Here is a 19,259-nt window from a genome sequence, read left to right as displayed (position 1 = left end):
AAGCTGGAAGTTATATATATAGTAGACAGCTCTACATCCTTTTTGGAGATTCTTTCCCACTGGGGACTGTTTGAAAAAATCACAAATAAATGATTTCAGATTATTTGTGGCTTTTCCCAAAATTTTTCAACTCAAAATATTAGCAGATCTCTTTTGGGCTTGTTTTTCTTAAAAAAACCTCAACCAAACAAAACCACCAACCCCCAAAAGCCCTTCTCCATTAGTCTCCTATTACTGGTTTTGCAATGTCCTCAGTTTAAAAACTGAAATAATAACAGTGGTGCAAGTGTGTTGCCAACTGTGGGTGCATAAAGCTCTTCTCTTTAGACACAAAAAAACCCCAGTTACTATCATTTACTCTGGAAGAACCAGTAGGTGTTCATTATTTAAGCAAAAGAGACAGGAAAGTTTGTCACAATTTATTTGAAGTTATGCAGCAAGGCCCTAACCAGAGGAAGACATGGAAAATATCTGGATCAAAGAACATTTCATTATAAACCTGTAAAACATGAAGACTGCCAGGCTAAAACCCAATTAAGAAAGCCAATTCCTTGCCTAGGCAATCAAATGTACCTTCACTGACAATTCCAGTACACAAATGCCAAATCTGTTCATGCTGTTTAGATAGCAATGCTTAGAAACTGAACTCTGACTGGAAGCTGCATTGTTTAACAGCTTTTTTCTTTCTTATTACACTTAGAATTTGTTTTTTGCTCTTTGCAACGAAAAAGGCAGCAAGTATTATGTTAAAACTCAGAAGGAACAGTGAAAGTGGGAAGAGATCAATACCAATGGTTATTTCTCTTTTTCAGAGTTTCTATACAGATGAAGACACAAATTTAATGAAAAAATTCAAACTGTATGTGGAGGATAACTGGAATAAATGTGATATGGTGACCATCTTTCTCTTCATAATTGGGGTAACCTGCAGGTATATATTTGCTCAACGTGAGGTGGTGAGCATCAGTACCAAGGGCTATGTGCATCAGCTGACTCTCATGTGCCTGAGAGGACAGGCTCTAACATTCATTTTCACAAGCTTTGAGACATATTCTTGAAGTTGGAGCCTCTAAAATTCTGTGGAAATCATGGAAGTTGCTCCAGAGATAACAAAAATATATATTGATATATTCAAACACACACCGAAAAGCACTGCTTTTGTTTGTTTTCAAAAATCCCTTTTACTCAAGGTACCTTTTAAATTTGTTAATAAATCTCCTTGACACCAAGAGATAAAAAAGAGTGTTCTTCCATGTTTTGGTTATTTTTCATCACTGTACAGACATTAGCAGTACTTGCTGAGAGCTGATATTTCATTCCTTGTGCTCTGCAGGATGCTGAACTCAACTTTTCAAGCTGGCCGTACAATACTCGCCATTGATTTTATGGTGTTTACACTTAGACTTATCCATATTTTCGCAATTCACAAACAACTTGGACCAAAGATCATAATTGTGGAAAGGATGGTAAGTGTGCAGTCTGTCTCAGATAAATACTTGTACCTTCTAAGAAATGGAGAGTAAGAAGTCTTGTCTTCAGAAAGTAAGTAACTTTATAATCTGTTTTTATTTTTACATCTTTAAGGCTTGTCACTGCATATTCCTGTATTTTATTACAAGATGCAATGTTTGAAATAGATCCTTTCAAAGAGCTCTGTAGTGCAGTAAGCTGGTCTCAATTTATTAATCCTTGTACCTCACCTAATGATTTATCCTCAGATCTGGCAAACAAAGAGTGGTCTTTGCCTTACTGCTATTCCTCCTACATCTTAAGCTGTGTGCATCCAGGGCAAAGGCCTCGGGAAGATGACAGGCCATGTACAGAAGGGCAGGGCTTCCACTGAATGACTTAGGGAAACCAATTATATATTTCTTGCTGCAAGTGCAGAAAAAAAAAAAAAAACAATCAGTGAAAAAGGATAGTTCTAAGTTTCCTACATGAGTTACTCTTGTACTTTTTAGCTCCCTGTTACAATGAAAACATATTAGTACTTCGTGAGCAGATGTTGGCAGATGTTGATAAAATATTCTTATTTATTACCCCTCTCCTGCAGGAAATGAGACATTGGGATTACAGTTACTGTGCTTGGGTATGCATTGGTATGTTGAAATAGCTTTTTATTTAGGTATGTTAATCCTCCAGGTCAATTAGCTCATGCTAACTGATTAATGGTGTTCATCTAATTGTAAGTACCATTACAGAATCTACAAATATTTGATTCGTGATTCACGGCAGAACTCAGTAAAAGCTCTACAGTCTAAACAAGCCTATACATTGAATAAACACAACTACCAAGCTATTTGGATTTGTCTACAAATGCAATAACTGGAACTCTAACATGACATTTTGTTGGACTAGCAGAAGGGTGAATGGCAAATAAATATTTGCTCTTGTTTATTATCTAGCTTATGGCATTAGCAAATTTCTATTGTAAGAGAACAAGTCAGATGTACAGCTCCTAACCTTTCCTTTGCTGCCTGCCAAGCTAAACCAGGGTCTTGAACAAGCCTTACCTGTGTCCACTCTGCTGGCACCTGAAGTCCTGCAAGATAACACTGGGAGTGGGAAGATGCAAACAAGAACAAAAGCAGCAGCCTAGACAATACCCTAACAGGAACATTTTCATCTTTGCCCCACCCATGCCAACACGATGCCTCAGCTTTGGTATTTCAGTGTTGAACCTCATATCAAAGGAAGAAACAGTGAAGGTTACTCCAGTAAATGAAACCTGCTCGAAGGGTTCAAGGGGGTTCAAGCAAAACCGTCTCCCTTATTGAACAGAGAAGCAATCCCAGATGGTGTCTGTCTTTCCCCTTTATATCCTTGCTTCAGATTTGCTGAAACAGGTCTGGTAATTGCTAAAATGCCAGAACAATGCTCATTCCAGAACAATACTCACTGCCAGAGAGACTGTAGATTGGAAAAAAAATAGTTCCAGACTTGTCACCGCTCTCCCATCACCATGATACCATTACAGCCCTGCAGCATTCCTAAATTTTAGATCATCCAGAAAACAAAATAGATTGATGGAAGTCAGACATCAACTCTATCTTGCCTGGCTTAGAGACAATGTTTCTTATCAGAACTCCAAGTAACATCCTGGAGCTCTGAAATGCCTATGCTTTTGGGTAACTGTACAATCCAATAATCTAATTGAAATGAATCTACAGTCCCTAATGAACTCTGTCAGATCAGATGGGGAGAGGATGAAGTGTTCCTCTTCCACCAGGGAAAAATTATTGCACCTGAAATGCATATTAGATTTTTTTTTTAAGTAAGTGTTTTAGGATTCAATTACTTCTGTTTCTGTAGAGAAACACAATGTTTAAAAGCAGGAAGCCTCAAAAAGAATCTTTCAGATGCATCACTTAGCTTGAAAACTGAAGACAGAAGGAACCTGATCCTTGCAGCCTTCTCTTCCTGCTGTATCAGTGGCTCAGTATTCATCAATGAGCAATGACTGCTACCAGGATTCTCTGCTGCAGCAGAACTCTTGTGATTCACAGTAAAGCAGTCCGTGGTACTGAGATATCTCACAGAAAATATGCACTTAAAAGATAAATGTGACAGTCACTTAAAAGACATAATGTGTTTCATTTTTAAATCTATGATGATTGGAAAGCAAGATTTTAATTTAAAATGTGCTTTTATCTAAATGAGCTATCAAAGAAGAATGCTTACTACAGGCCAAGGACAATATGGTAACAGCAAGGTCAGATGAGGAATTCTGCGCATGGAACTGTATCCTATTCCACTTCCTTTTACTTAAACAAGCTTGTAAAGAAACAGAATTATTTGAGCCATATTCATACAGAAAGACTACTGTTTCTTGACTATGCTATCTCAGTCACTGCCCCTCCTTTTCTGCCCTCCCCCTCTCTTTTGTAGATGAAGGATGTTTTCTTCTTTCTATTTTTCTTGAGCGTGTGGCTCATTGCCTACGGTGTGACAACTCAAGCTCTGCTCCATCCTGACGACAGCCGAGTGGAATGGATATTCAGAAGGGTTCTTTATCGTCCCTACCTGCAGATATTTGGCCAGATTCCACTGGATGAAATAGACAGTGAGGAAATTTCTTTCCCCCTAACTTAGCCATTTTTCAATGCACACTTCTGGACTGGAGCATAGAACTCCTTCCAAGAATTGCCCTTTTTAAAAATCTTTGCCCTACAGGCCAAAGCTTACACGTTGCTGTCACACAAATAGTGTATTTGCAAAGAGATAATGGGCATTGTGGAGTTACATTAAAGCATAAGGGCTGGCCCTATTTAGATAAGCTCTCAGAAATACACAAGGATTTGCAGTTTTAAAGGCTGGCATACCTGCTTTGGCTTCGATTCATTTCCTTTTAGTTTAACCTAGACCCAGATAAACCTGTGTAAACTCAAATAATAAATAAAAGCACCTCCACGCATTTTGGCAGTACTTTAATGCGACAGTGTTAAAGCAGTACTGCCCTGCCCATAAGCAAACACATGTTTTTGAATAAAATTACTCCAGAACATTTATTTACTCTGGAGATAAAGCTGCCCAAATCAAATAAAGCTAGTAATTGCTTATGTGCAGCATGGCAAACAAAACAACATAAAAATAATCATAAGAGACTGAAATAATTAGATATAAAAATTCAAAGGCAACATTTCCGATAGGTAAGCAGGTAAGATACAGAATAGGTCACCTCCCAAAGAAGTCTGCAGTAACATCACAGCATTTAGCCAGTGCTAAATGTCACTGGCAATAATGAAGTGGGATTCAAACTTAGAGTAATATAGAATAGAACAAAAAAAAAAGAGCCATAGACAGAAGCAAAACAGTAAGCATTCTCTTATGTTCACTCTGCTTAGTAAGAAAAAGCATGTCTTAGAAAAGCCAAAAAGCCAGAATGACACAAGAGAGAGAGATGTGACTCATGTCCATTTTAAATACCTATGGTGTAAGCCTGTACAGCACAATCAGTCACCTTTATTTACATTAAAGTAATTGGAAAGAAACAAATTTCTGGAATATAATTCAACTAATTTACCAAAAAGTTAGATGTAGCATTCCCTAGAAAGGTGTGTTTCTCTCCACTGAAATGCCACTGGGTGTCTCTACCTGGGTAAATAACTGGTTAAGAGTAAGAGAGAAAAAAAGAACCAATTACATGGGCAACTTCCAGAAGGGATTAATTTGTCCTAGGGCCCTCTGGGTCTTATTTTGTTTAACATCTTTATGAAATATATGGAAAGGGAGAGGGGTAATAAGGACAACAAAATCTGCTGACAAAACTACATCACTGGGTAGCAAAGACAAAAACTGACACCTGAGAGAGGCAGAGGAGCTTCATGAGTGCTGAATCATCAAACGAAATTCAGTGTAGATAAGCAAAAGGTAGTGCCCTTGGGTGAAAGAAATCCCAGCTTGGTAAGCTTTGATATAACCACATGCTCTGATGAATGTAACCAGGGGGTTATCTGTGGCACCAGGGAAAAGGATTACTAGGAAAAGAAATAGAGGGAAATAAAGTAAATATCATTATGCTACTCTAAACATGTGGGTTTAATTCATAGCTGGAGACAAAATGCAGCACTAGGCCTCTAGTCTAAAGCAGTAGAACCAGACCTTCTTCCTAACCTCAACTGCAGATACACAAGGAGCTTTAAATTTGGAGTGAGGAACTCCATTTACAGCTTTTACTGAGTCTTCTCCTCTAACCCATGTGCCAGGCATAAGAACACAACAATGTGGGAAACACAAACTCAGAGGTGGTTTGACTTTGAAACTCAAAACTAGTTTAAAAAGGATACAGGCCTTTCAATACAAATCCCTTTTTGATGAACACTACTACAAAGCCAGCTGTGACAGACATCTTGCCACTGAATGAGCAGCCAAGTTGTGGAGGTCTGCAGTGTCCTAGGGCTGCAAATACCTTGGACAACAATGCAATGTCTTTTCACCTACACAACACGATTATACTTCCATAAAATCAAAGAAAGAAACATGGCATTAAGATTTGTCATAACTATTTATTTTTCCTCTATCTTCCTTTGCAGCATCACGAACATATCCCAGGAACTGCACGTTTAACCCACTGCAGATTCTGCAGAACACTCCATCCTGCCCTAACAGCTATGCCAACTGGCTCGTCATACTCCTGCTGGTCATCTTCCTACTTGTCACAAATGTCCTCCTTATGAACCTCCTGATTGCTATGTTCAGGCAAGAGTGATTCCACCAAGCATCAGGACAGAGGCTGCAAAGCTTTAAGTGGATGCCCATGTTTAGTACCTCACTGCTGGCTATTCCTTTTGGAATACACTTGTAATTTTCCTAATGAGTATTATTTGGGGATCGATAGGCAGAATCCTGTGATCAGATAACTCTTAAGTTCTCATCATCCCTACTCTAGCCACATCAGAGACAAGGAGGAAAGAAGCCTCTTTTACTGCTAAAAATTCAATTAAACATGCAGAGAAGGGTCTGAGTCCCTGACTGTGTGGAATCAGAAATCTGCAGGTGTACAGCAGCCATAAACTTGGCAGACTTTACAGTGGATGATTTGCACATCAGGGAAATGCTTGTTGTCAACACAGCTAATAATGATTCATTTGTTTGAAGAACTGATGTGGCATGTTTGCTGATCTTTCCTGAGCAAAGTAGAATTACCTTTCTTTAAAAAAAAAAACCCAACCCAAAAAATGCCAAACAAAACAAATGTATCTTTTAACATTTGAAGACTATTGTATTTATTTGCAATTATTGTAATATCTAAGAATTTGCACAAACTTTAGATTAAATTAACACTACTTGCTGACCTTGCTGTTCCTTTTTTAAAGTAAACACAGGACTAAATTTTGTTATTTATTCACTATTATTGTGTTATTATTCATCTTTAGCTTGTTGTGGTGAAAAGAGTTACATGCTTTTATTCTCTTCCCCCCAAATTACAGTTACACTTTTCAAGTTGTCCAGGGCAACACAGACATTTTCTGGAAAGTGCAGCGCTACAACCTGATTGTGGAGTACCATGGCCGCCCTGCCTTAGCACCACCATTTATCATCATCAACCACATTACTCTGGTTCTCAGAAGACTCTTCAACAAAATGGAACACAAGAAAAAACACCTGGGTGAGTTGTTAACAAATGTGATCAAGCAACTGTAGAGCCTGACTCTCTCCAAGGACATGGTGCACACACAAAACAGCAGAGTGAGCTGGATTTCCTTAAGCCAAGAGTCACACTTTATTTTTAACTAAAAGTGCCAGGAGAGTACAAACAAAAAAATTGAATTTAATTAATTATAATTTAAACTATAAACAGCTTCCCACAGTGCATTTCTTGATGCAGCATAGTTATTACAACAAAGGTAGCAATATAAAATGGGCTATAGGGATTTGATTTCTGAAGATTTAACAGTTGTTAGGTTTAAGGAATATTTACTTTATTTGCTTCTGAGTTTTAGCAATTATTAACCATAAAAACAACTTTCCTTTAGCCTATCAACTTTTCACTACTAGTATCAGAGAAAAAGGAGTAAAATATAATTCTTATCTTATTTTTCTTACAGAAAGAGATCTTCCACTGGGCCTCGATCAAAAAATCATAACATGGGAGCTGGTGCAAAAGGAACATTATCTCGTAAACCTTGAGCAAGAAAAGAAAGAAAGCAATGAAGAAAGGCTGAAGGCCACATCTAATAAGTAAGTTATTCTGACCCACAGTAAGAGTAACTTGTAAGCCTTCAGCTTTCAATGAGTTCAGCATTGAAGTTCTTGTAAAGTTTATATAAAGGGTCCAGCTGGAATGTAGTTAGGAAATACACATTCCAATAAAAAATGTGAGAGGCCAGTATCACTACAATGCTAGAGTCTTTGTCATTCCTAAAGTATGTACAATTATAGACCTGCAAGTTCCAGCCAGATCTGTGGCCAAGCTCAATGAAAATCTTATTCATGAAGAAAACGGTGGAAAACCAATTTGTGTGCTAGACTGCAGCACACTTAATTTCATCCCTTGTAGGAACACAACACACTTTTGAATGGAACTTTAAGTTGCCTTGAATTAGCCACAGATGCTGAAGAACAAATACTTATGCCTTTATGGCATGGGACTGAGTCTCCATTTGTGTACTTCTCTATATTTCCCCACTAGGAATATCACTTGAATTGGTTTAGTTTGATAAAGTAGAAGTCCTAAATTATTTTTCAGAGGTTAAAGGTTTAAGTGAGACACAAAGTAGTTATATGCAGGGAGAACAGAAGCATCTAAGACAGAAAAGCATTCCTTAAAGAAGCTTTTAACACCTATTCCAGCTGTTCTGTCTTACAATAAAACAGACTTCAAATAGAGGCGCAATGGGTGGGAAAGTTACCATAATAAGAAAATTCCATGGAAATGTTCCTGTGCTGTCTGCTTTCTTTCAAAATTAACCTCCATCTCACAGAATAGCTGGAGACAAGAAGAGCATACTTGTGTTCTTGGAAAATATTCCTCTTCCTCTACTTCACATAGACCCTTAATTTATAATAATTTAGAATGATTATATAGATTTAAACTTTATTCTCAAAAGCAGGTCACTGACAAACCCTAGGAGTAAGAGCTTAATTGTTGAGATAATGCAATAAATATATGTGCAATTGCTTCCAAGCAAAGGATACTGTATCCTTTATATAAATAAATAATAAAGATGCTATTTTGTGAAGTTAGTGGAGCGAAAAAGTGAGAATCCACCTGGCTTCACAATATTTTAGGTATAGCAGAGCCAAAGAAAGACTGGAACAGATTCAGATGAGCACCACTTCCTCCATGGCTTTTATTTTTGCACTTAGGTGGTAGCGGTGTGGTTTTGAAATCTCAGGAAACCCTCAGGAGGTGATTCTTTGAACTTTGTTTGCACTGAACCAATCTCAAAATGCTTTAGACCCATCCAGCAGCAGGTTTTTCACATAGATGGGATTAGAACATAGCCTGTGAGAGGGAAACTTCGAAAGAGTAGCTAGGAGAAAGCAGAGAGGGATTTGCCAATGAGGAATCAGATGCTAAGAATAAGGGACTGATGGGAGAACAGGTGAAGGACGCAGAAAGCATGGGGATAATTCAGTGATTTGGAGGCACTATATGGAAGTTCCTTAAGCAATTCCTTTGGACTGCATGAAAAAAGGCATTTGACTGTCAAGCAAGTTTCCAGAAATGAAAGTTTGCATAAATTTTAAGTGGCTTATCTCTGTTGTAGCCTCAGTTCTCATACCAGGATCAGTTTCCATTTAAATTGGATCTATAATTTTTGAGTCCCTAGATAACAGGTGCATGAGAGTGTTCCAGAGATGCTGCTCTGCCCAAAAAATACTTCTCTGAACACCTCAAAAGGACGAAACTTTTAGGGGGCTGTGAGATGTCCAAGCAGCACAGAACTGCACTAGGTCCATGAGTGTAGTAAAGTTACATGTGGTTTGTGTTTTATAATTTTTTCTGAGGCCTCTCCTTTTTTGCTCAAGGTGTTTGCTTTGTTTCCATAGGGTGGATAATTTGTCTAAGTATTTCAGTGGGTTGAAAGAACAAGAAAAACGATTTAAAGTTCTGGAAGCCCAGGTAAGTAGTATTTTCTAGGCATTTATATCAGCTTTAGGATTTCACCATCATTCAATAGTGGTCTGGCAGACACTACTTAGGGATAAAGAGACAGAAAAAGGGATCTGTATTATGGTTCCACTTTCCTTATTGCTTTCTGGTGGTAAATATATGTAAAGAAAAACTTCTGAAGTCCTGTAGAAAGGAGAAAAGGGAATACAACATTTCTTGCTCTCTTTGGTAGTTTACTTGAGAGTGTTTATTTCCTTTGTTAAGAATGCTTCTGGAATGAAAGACTTCATCTTCACCCCCTCCATTCTTGTCTATCTCCTAATCTTTTTTTTTTTTTTTTTTTTTTTTTTTTTTTTTTTTAGTGTCAGCTTGGAAAATACACACATTCTGTTTGATCTGACCTTATCTTCTAGTACATAGTTTTTTCTAATTTTCTTAAGATGCCAGGTACCAACATCTCAAAAGGCAAGTGTCCAGCATACAATTATGAAATCCAAATAATAGCAGGAAATTCTGTCTTGTGCTTTTGATTACAAACCCTTGCAATATAAACAAATAACATTTCTCTCACAGTCTGAAAATGTTAAACCACCTGCTATGTAGCACAACTCATATTGTTTTCTTTATCTCTACAACTCTCCTGTATAATTTTGGCCTTGCTGAAATCCTTTATCTTAATACTCCTGCTACAGTTTCCTGCTCTCTTCTTATCCCTTTTATGGCTTCCTGAAAAAAGTCAGGCTATCCAGGTCCAACAGAAGCACACAAGGAATGCTTTAGTAAGTTTGTGCCAGCTTGAGGTAATGCAATATACTCACAAAAAGGGCAGTTTAATTTAATCACTACCTATTTTGTAGATTTGCTACTGTACAGCTGTTATCTCCTCCATGGCAGAGGTTTTGACCAAAACCAACCTCTTGTGCACTCAACCAGCTCCAAACTACACATGTAAGTACTGAAAACAATCATGGAAAAGCTAATTAATACAGCTGAACAATGTAATTTAAAAAATGCACGGCAGAAAAAAAGAATTGGAAAATAACCCCATAAGGAGACTCCTACAGGTAATGGGAATATAAACAGGGAGCAGAATATTCTTACTTCAGATTGAAAAAATTACCTTTTGTAAAATACATTTAAAAGCTCTGGGGCAAGGACTATCACTTAGGGTGAATTAGAACAATCCTGACCCAGTTCAAGCACAGAAACAAATATCTATTTGCAACAGAGGATTGCCATGGGGGTTTCTTGAGTCCATGAGATAATCCTTCTCAAGTATTACAAAAGTATTTAAAATGTATAACAATAATAATTAAAAATGAAAACTGAGCAAGTCTCCTAGTTTGTTTTTTTTAATTAAGAGAATCATTTGCCTTTAGAGCTGCACCTATTTCTGTCAGTTAAGGATCATGTCCTGTGTCCCTGTATGCAGTTTAAATTATTAGAGACAGGAACTATTTCTCAGCCACTGCAGGATATCCAACAAAATAAAGATTTTGGATATCCTTCTTAATGACCTATTTCAATATCTACCTATTGCTATCTATTACACTAAATAGCCTCCAATGTCCATAAACTGATCATATATATACTGCATGGAGAAAAGAAGTAGCTGGAAAATTCAACAAAGTTGTTACAAGACAAGACCTCAGGTCACTCAGATTTGAGCTAACTTTAAGGTTTACTTAATTCTATCAGAAGCTTATAAAATACTTATGTGAGTTGCTTCATTATCGGTATTCCAATGAAAAAAACTCCATCCCACAGCAAGCTTCCCAGACATTTTCATACTGTAACTGCATAAAAATCAGAAATTTAAACAACTGTAAGTAAGTGTTTATCATTTACTGAGCAAATGCAAAGTAATACAATCTACAGTGACTTTTTTTTCAAAATTTAAAGTTTCTTAAGCAATTACTACTATGTGCCCCTTGTCCTAAGGCTTTTAAATGAGCATGACTTTTCCAATCCTATTAGGTGTGAAGAGTGCCAACACAGAAGCGCCTTCACTGCAAAGAAGTGAAAGAGAAGAGCATGCAGATCAGTTTGAGACTGACATCGAATACATTGATAATTAAATTTTATTCTATTTCTTCACATTAAACCTTTTGTCCTACTGAAACGCTGTAGAAGTAAAATCCTAGTCTCATGAAGGCCTAAGGGCAACAAACTCTCTATGCTGTGCACTATCAGTGCTTGACGTTACTGAGGATTTCTTGGGTCTTTCTGCTTCAATTTCCTGGGCTTTCTTTCCTGCTGCTCCCCATAGCACTCAGTCCTGCCTCCAAAACCATTCCACAAACAGCACTAAAGCCTTCTCCTCCAGGGTGACTCCACCACCTTATTTTCTAAATACCATTTGTTCTCGATGCCACACCCTCAATCCACCATCATCTCTGCCAAATTCCACACTTCTCTGTTCAAGGGAGTCTCCCTTTGGAAGGGCAATCATTTACGTACTTAAAAACAAGCTCCTTCCTTGGCCAAGAAATCAAGCTTGTACTCCTGAGCTGCTCAGAAAAGGAAATCAAGAAATAGTTTCCAAGGAAAGGGCCTAAACACTGAAACATTACAATCCCTACAGTTCCTGGAGTTCCTACAACTCTTAAACAATTGCACTCACCAGGTTCTCTTCCCACGCTGGCTCCTGTGAGGTATTCCTTTACTGGTGTTCCTTAAGGGCTCCTCACTCAACCTCAGAGACCGAAATCATCTTGTTTTTGTTGTTCCCATGCCCCATCACAGCTGCTGCCGGTTTCCTGCAGGAAAGGAGCCTTTGCCTACATGTTTCACACCACATGGAATGCCTCCTCTACATCTAAGTGTCTGATTTAATTTTACTTTTCTTTCTCAAGAGTCAGGGGAAGAAAGAAATCACTTAAGAGAGTTTAATATAAGAATGTGTACCAAGAATTATCCTGCAGTCTAGGAATTTAGGCTGTTTGTGGCTTTTTCCATGACTTAAACTGGCTTCTACATTTTTAGCATGCAAATGCTCACTGGCTTTATTAGGATTTTGCAAGATGTACCACTAAAATATCAATACCATCATCTAAGGGGAAATTTCTTTGGAAGAATATAAACAGCATCAGAAGGGGGAAGTATTGGGCTGTGTCTGACTCTGATAAGCTCCAACCGCATTTCCTCACACATATAATATTGTCTCTACACAATGTAATCGTAGATTGGACAAAAGCTTTCTGTTACCAGAGGTGGGAAAAAAAAATAAATCTCAGTTCTGACAAAAATGAGTCTTTTATTAACAGATATTAATCTCGTTATGATTGCTTCATAGAGAAGGCATTGTCCAGTTTATCCAGCTGTGCCCCAGGCCTGTGACTCCATTAGCAGCGACGGAATTTTCATAGTCCTACCTGTTCCTCACCCTGGGCAAGCAGAACTCATAAACCCAGTAGGTTTGTACTACTGAGCTGCATTTTTTTGTTAAGAAATAGATATCTCGCTACTAGCATTCCCTGCTCTTAGCAGCAGCTTCCACTTTGAAATGGCTACTATTTTTATTGTGATTAGCACACTAATGATCCACTGGAATCCAGAATCTGTTCATTTGGATGGACACTCACATACACTGGGAACAACCAATGTATTTACCAATGGCCCAGTAAATAATGTCCATACAACTGCACACTCAAAGAAAATACATTCTGCTCTGAAAACTGAAAGGTGAGTTTAGAAAAATGGAGCACAACTGCTCCTTTTACACTGTTTTCTTCTTCTTCTGCCAAAATGATGCATCTCTTTAAACACAAAGCCCAAGTGATTTGGGCCTCCCAGTTAATTATTGTTTAGATGGACTCCGCCCAGTGAAAGTCACCCCCTCAAACACTCTTCAGAGTTTGGGCAAGCACAATCTATCAAGAAATATCACAAACTCTTAAGAATTTATCTTTCACTACATAGTTATAAATACTACTGTTGGGATTGGATCATTTTGAATACTGACCAAAAAAAAAAGTCAGTTCAAACTGACCTGAACTAATTTGAGTTTCAAATCATGTAACCTTTCAAAGAATTTAATCTTTCAACCTTTTTTATTAAATTTACTAACACTGTGGAAAAAAACCACTATATTTGACATTCCTTACAATGTGATTCATTGTATGAGATGACTCATCCTATGAGGGGATTATACATTGTAAAATGATTGAAAATGTTAAAAATGTGAGGTTTAGCATCTATAAGACTTGAGGGAGAAGTTAACAAGATGGAAAAGTTAGAGTAACACTTTAAAAGTGTTTTTCAAGACAGTTTTGAAATCAAATAAAATGTTTGGTAGAACTCCTACAGCTGCATTACTCAAGTGCGGTTCAGAGATGAAATCAAGTTACAACCAAAAGTTTATTGTATCACATAGAACAAAAAAGTCTCCAGTTCTGGTATAAATATCTCATTCCCACAAATACCCCAATCCACATACAGCATCAATAGGGAAGCAGCACCTCCTGGAAAGGACATACAAAGGTGCAGATCATCACATCATGTAATTGGGCACTGTTGTGCTTTCACCCTCAATGGCAATTAGAGAAGGATGTTTTTAAACAAAAAAGTTAAAGGGTTTTCCTTCCTGGGACAGGGCCAGAAGAAATCACATCCAGTGGAAGACTAGGTTTTATTTTCATTGTTTAAAAATCTCTACATAATGAGCTTATCACCTTTTCTCCAGGATTTCACAGGATTTGGGAACTATTCCAAAACTGGGAATTAATAGGAAGTCCTGCAGCCTTTTAACTAACAATTCTGTTTCTTTGGATACTTCAGCTCCAGAGCAAGACTCATGGAGCTGTAGAAGCAAACAAAGCACACTTTATTCTCTCCTGCCAGAATGTGACTATCCTCTGCCCATGGACTTCTCATAAGCAAAAAGTCTGGAGTTTATTTTAGGTAGCTTAATTTCTAACAATATAAAACGTTCTTGGTGGCTATGATGCAAACCGTTGGACAAAAAGCTATCACGTGGTTTTCAGACCAGAAAAAGAAAAAAAAAAAGAGAAAAACATGAATAAGACAAGTCCTGGGATGTCTCCAGTGTGCTTCATCCTTCAGGACTCTTCCTCCTCCCCTTCCTCATTTACTTTAGGTCGGAAATTTTTCCTGCTTTTCTTCTTACTGCAGTGGAATCCAACTGGTCCCGGCGATGGCTCTTCACCTGCATCACTAAGCCTTGCATCAGGTTTATATTTTGTGTTCTGGTCCCCCTCCATCATGTACTCCTCCTCCTCTGCTGCCTTTCCACTGTCACTGTCTAAGTGCCCCAGCTCAACCTTATCTTCTTCTCTCACGTCATCAGTCTTAAGAGATTTTCCTTTCAGATCTGTCTTCATCTGTTTCTTATCATCCTCTCCTGTTGATGTTTTCTTTTCCAGTCCATCAACACCTCTTTTAGTTGGTTTGGTGAAGACAATCCTCCCAGCTCCACAGCTGGAAGGGTCCTGGTTGAAGGATGGGGTGTAGCTATCTTGGGTAGCTGAGCTCTGTTGCTCTCCTCTTTTCTTCAAATCACACAGGAATTCCATGGCCACGGCCCTGTTAGTCTTGTCACTGGACTCTGAAACTCCCTCTAGGCTGTATTTGGTCCAGCGCTCCGGGTGTGCCACGTAGTCAGGCACTGCAGAAGAGGTTTTGGGAGCCTGCACTGGTCTGGCTTGCCTTCCCATGTTTTCTGGGACCACGTTACCTGAAACTGTGTTTGGAGGCAATGGACGCTTAAACCTCCCATCAACAACATTATCTTCAGGCATCGAGGGCACAGACAGCTTGGCTGCCTCTTCCAGGCAATCAAAAATGCTCTGGCTACGGAGAGAGAACGTAGAACTCATGCCCTTCAGATGGAATGGCTGGACAGGAGATCTGTGACTGCTGTTTGAAGAGTCAGGTGTCTCTCCTGATCTGAAATCCCCTTCATCTAGGGATGGCTCCTCAGGAGATATTGTATCAACTTCTGCTTCACCCGGCAGCCCCAAGTCATCAGAGTCAGAATCGCTGAGCGACACCGTGTCGGAGGGCAGAACTCCTTCATAGTCTCTGCCACCATCAGCCACTATCCCCAGAAAAGGTTCACCTGCCTCCTGGTCTCCCATCTTCAAGCTCTCACTCCACTGAGGTCTTTGATGTAGGCTCAGGAACAATTCTAAATACAGTTTTCCAAATGCCCAGCGAGTTTAGTGCCTAGGAGCATAAAAACTTAACTGTAAAATGAGAACCAAGAATGAGGCCATCACTCTGTGTCATGAAAAGTAATTATAACTGCAATATAACAGTTAGCTGTGCTTTGGGGATTCCTAAGCAATTTTGCTTCAAATGAAAACATTACTTAAGGAATGAATGCACATTAAAATTAAAGATTTACACAGGACTGAATACAAGAATATGAAGTAAGTGAAAGTAATGCTACCAAATTTCATTACAGGTTACATCAAGTCCAATTACTAAAAGATGAACATAAAGCTCTTGAGTTAATCCGAATCCCCCAAAGCTGTCTTATACATCTTCCAAGAGACAGCAATGACCTCTCCATATTACACCCCATGTTTATTCACACTGTAAAACTCCACAAAAACACATCCAATTTCTCACACTTTGATTTGGCCAGTGCAATCCTTATTGCATTACCCAATAGCCATCACGTTCTGCCTATTACAAAGGATACTATCACTGATCCCCATCAGTGACAGAAAACCCACAAAAATATCAGGGCCACTGTTTCAAGTCTGCTTTAATGTGGCATAAGGTAAAAGCTCCACTCCTTCCTTTGGCTTTAAGTTCTCAAGTCATTGCTAGATTTCAGGAATCAGAAAACGAGCCAGCTCAAGAAATCAATCCCACTGGGTTAAGAAAACTAATCACACATGCCATGCTCACACATGGAAACGAGAAGAGGTGGCAACCACAGGCCTGCAAGAGCTGGCCCTTCAGTCAGTAAATGACAGTGTGATTTGAAGCCTGACTTTCAGGAGCAGCTGGAATACCTGACAGTGCCACCTGCTTGAAGGGACACTCGCTGAATTCAGGTGCTCGATGATCAAGTTACCTTCCACTTGCTGGGCAATTGGAAACAGAGCTGGCACACACACACATTTTGGTTCAGCTCACATGAATTATGGAAACAGTTCTAACATATTATTAGAATAAGCTTTACTACCTAATTATAGGCTCTTCTGAAACGATGCAGTAAACAGACATGGAAAGTCTGTTAGTCACTCACTTTCTCTTGAGACTGAGCCAGCTTCCCCTCCTGAGGGTCAGTTAAAGCCACCAAAGATCTCAGCACTTCCACCCTAGAAAACAAACATTTCCATCACGATGCTGGAAATGTAGTTTTAAAAATAATTCTGTCCCCCTGAATCATCCAAAGCTGCAAAACTGGGTTCTAAATCTGACATAAAGTCATGGTGGTATAAATGTCTGCAGATATTATTGAATTTTTGGCAGAAGAACAGCACGCAGCCTAATAAGGCAGGCACCACTATATTTACAGTCTCCACATTTACACTGCCAACTTTATCCTGCAGAATGGAAGAGAGGTTTAAAAAAAACCTCAAGCTGTACATGCAGAAAGCCAGTACTAAATAAACAGTATTAAATGCAGCTAAGAAAATACAAAAATAATAGTTATGCATTGCAAACATTAAGAGCTGCTAAGTATTAAGACCACGGGTAACCCAAACGTCTGTTTTCAAAGAAAGGTCATGTTCAAAGTTGAGGCCAGATTTTCATGAAGCAAAAACCACAGAGAACCTTCAGAGGAGTGCTATGTGCCATGTCAAGTCTGGCTGTCTTTGGCAGAAAGGATCTGAGGGCTGCTTTTGAAAACACTGCCCTCCATGTAACCCCTAGCAGGAAATAATTTTCTAAAATGATACAGTCTTCTGCTTAGTTTCAGAACACATGAAAAGTAAGGACTACAACTCAGAAAAGGCCTCGAAGTGCATAATTAAATTAAACAGCCGTTTTCAGACGGCAGGAGAAGTGTTCATCATGAGTATCTCTTGTCTGAGGTACTTACAACACGGAAAGGAGAAATTCTGCTCCTAAGGAGACGTTTTAGCCTTAACAAAGCTCGTGGCCAAACATCAGAGCACACCAGACTCACTCACAGGTTTGTTATGGTGTCATGATCACAGCACGACTCGGAAAGGATGACGTCTCTCCGGATGGGAAGGTTCCCAGTGGGCTCCTCCATGCTGGTGCTGCTCAAACAGACTCTGTGCGTCTTCCTGCTGCCTCCTGTGGGGAGGACGGAGACCTCAGTCACCGCAGACCACGGGCACGGGCCTGCTCTCACGGCGCAGAGAGCGCCGCACCAGAGCCCACACAGGCCCTCGGGACAGGGATCCACAGGGCCCCGCGCCAAGGAACGGGGAAAAGGAACAGGGAAAAGAACATCCATGGGCTGCTGGGCACTCGCCCCGCGGAGGGGAAGGTCACGGTGCCGCCCCAGCCGTGCTGGCCCCTTGGCGGCCCGGAATGGTGCTGGATGCGAACCGCCCGCACCACACGCGGCCCTCGCTGGCCCCGCAGCCCGGGCACCGCCACCCGCCCGGGCACACAGCGCGAACCGCCGGGAAGGGAGGGAGGGAGGGAGGAAGGAGGGGGAGAAAATGCAATGGGGAGCCCCCGTACCCCGACACCGCACAGCCCCAACACCTTCCACAGCAGCCGCCCGCGTTGCCCGCGTTGCCCGCCTTTCCACCTCTGCCCCTCCGCCCGTGGCGCGCCGGGACACCGAGTCCCTGCCAGGCTCCGCGGAGCGGCCACAACGGCGGCAGGACTACAACTCCCGGCGGGCAGAGCGGCGCGGACAGGGCCGGCACCTCCCACTCCTCCCCGCTCCTCCTCTCTGGGGGCTCCTGGGAGGTGTAGGCGGCCGCCTTCCCTCGGCGGGGGACATTTTGCGAGCCGGGGAGCGGGGCGAAGCGGTGCTGAGCGGAGGGACTACAGCTCCCAGGGCGCACCGCGGCGCCGACATTTCGCAGCCTGTGCGGGGCCGTGCTCGGGGCTCGGAGCCGTGAGGGGCAGACGCGGCATCGCCGCCGCCTTCCGCAGTCTGGGAAAAAAAAAACCCCATGTCACAGCTCATGTTCTCATCGAAAAGCCGGGCTTGGCAGCCACGAACACATCAGAAGTTTCTTGTTTATTTTGTTTTGTTTGTTTTCATTCTTTTTTTTTTTTTTCTCTTACGTGTTTATTCTTAAACCAGAAAGCCCCCAGTCACTTGAGGCATAAAACTGGTGTCCATCCATAAAAAAAAAAAAAAAAAAAAAAAAAAGTTTCCATTCTCCATCCCAGAAGAACATTTTTTTGCGCGTGTGTCAAGAAGCCGAGCTCTGTCTGAAAATGTTTTATTGGCGCTGGCCAAAGAGGCTCAGTTTTTGTTTTTCCCCTTATTTCAGCAAAAAGTTCAAATTTTCAGCGCAAATACATTTCCCAAGAGGCCTCAGTGTTCGGCTTGTTTTCTCTGTGTTTAGGAAAAAGGGTTTGCTGTGCTGGGGAGGGGTTGTGCCAAACACTGTTGTGGCTGCAGAGGCTTCACTGGCCCCCTTCAAGCTGGGCCTCACCGTGACTCACCCGTAATATAAACTGCAGCCACTCCATATGCATCCTCCGTTTTTAAATACATACTTTTGCTTGCTGGAGTGTTGCTAATTACAGTAATTTATGACATGAGGTCTGTGTTCGGAAT

The 19,259-nt window shown here is 40.4% G+C and overlaps 2 protein-coding genes across 5 annotated transcripts in view; one reads left to right on the top strand and one right to left on the bottom strand.

Annotated features, from left to right (window-relative positions):
- TRPM5 (transient receptor potential cation channel subfamily M member 5) overlaps positions 1–14,574 on the top strand; it is a gene marked incomplete at its 5' end in the record, with an annotated part of 38,731 nt that extends 24,157 nt beyond the window's left edge. The window contains 9 exons of the mRNA XM_083864205.1: positions 813–931; positions 1,334–1,466; positions 3,889–4,063; positions 6,033–6,204; positions 6,930–7,108; positions 7,548–7,680; positions 9,496–9,568; positions 10,417–10,507; positions 11,537–14,574. Of these exons, the coding sequence (XP_083720331.1) occupies positions 813–931; positions 1,334–1,466; positions 3,889–4,063; positions 6,033–6,204; positions 6,930–7,108; positions 7,548–7,680; positions 9,496–9,568; positions 10,417–10,507; positions 11,537–11,637 (1,176 nt within the window). The 3' untranslated portion in view covers positions 11,638–14,574. The remainder of the gene's footprint in view (positions 1–812; positions 932–1,333; positions 1,467–3,888; positions 4,064–6,032; positions 6,205–6,929; positions 7,109–7,547; positions 7,681–9,495; positions 9,569–10,416; positions 10,508–11,536) is intronic.
- On the bottom strand, positions 13,900–19,085 carry TSSC4 (tumor suppressing subtransferable candidate 4). 4 transcript variants are annotated; one of them, XM_083864209.1, is made up of 4 exons: positions 18,200–19,085; positions 17,670–17,803; positions 16,782–16,854; positions 13,900–15,745 (listed from the first exon to the last, which is right to left on the bottom strand). In XM_083864209.1, the coding sequence occupies exon 4, from the start codon at positions 15,655–15,657 to the stop codon at positions 14,620–14,622; it is 1,038 nt and encodes a 345-aa protein (XP_083720335.1). In that variant the 5' UTR covers positions 15,658–15,745; positions 16,782–16,854; positions 17,670–17,803; positions 18,200–19,085; the 3' UTR covers positions 13,900–14,619. The 4 variants fall into 4 exon arrangements, with proteins under 4 accessions (XP_083720335.1, XP_083720334.1, XP_083720333.1 ...); XM_083864208.1 differs by having other exon boundaries at positions 16,719–16,854; positions 17,674–17,803; XM_083864207.1 differs by having other exon boundaries at positions 17,674–17,803.
- Between the last annotated feature and the right edge of the window lie 174 nt (positions 19,086–19,259).

The sequence above is a fragment of the Zosterops lateralis genome (assembly GCF_965231275.1).
Source record: "Zosterops lateralis genome assembly, chromosome: 6".
In the NCBI taxonomy this organism is placed as follows: Eukaryota; Metazoa; Chordata; class Aves; order Passeriformes; family Zosteropidae; genus Zosterops; species Zosterops lateralis.
Note: the sequence above shows the minus strand (reverse complement) of the source record. Positions and strands in the feature narration are given on the sequence as shown.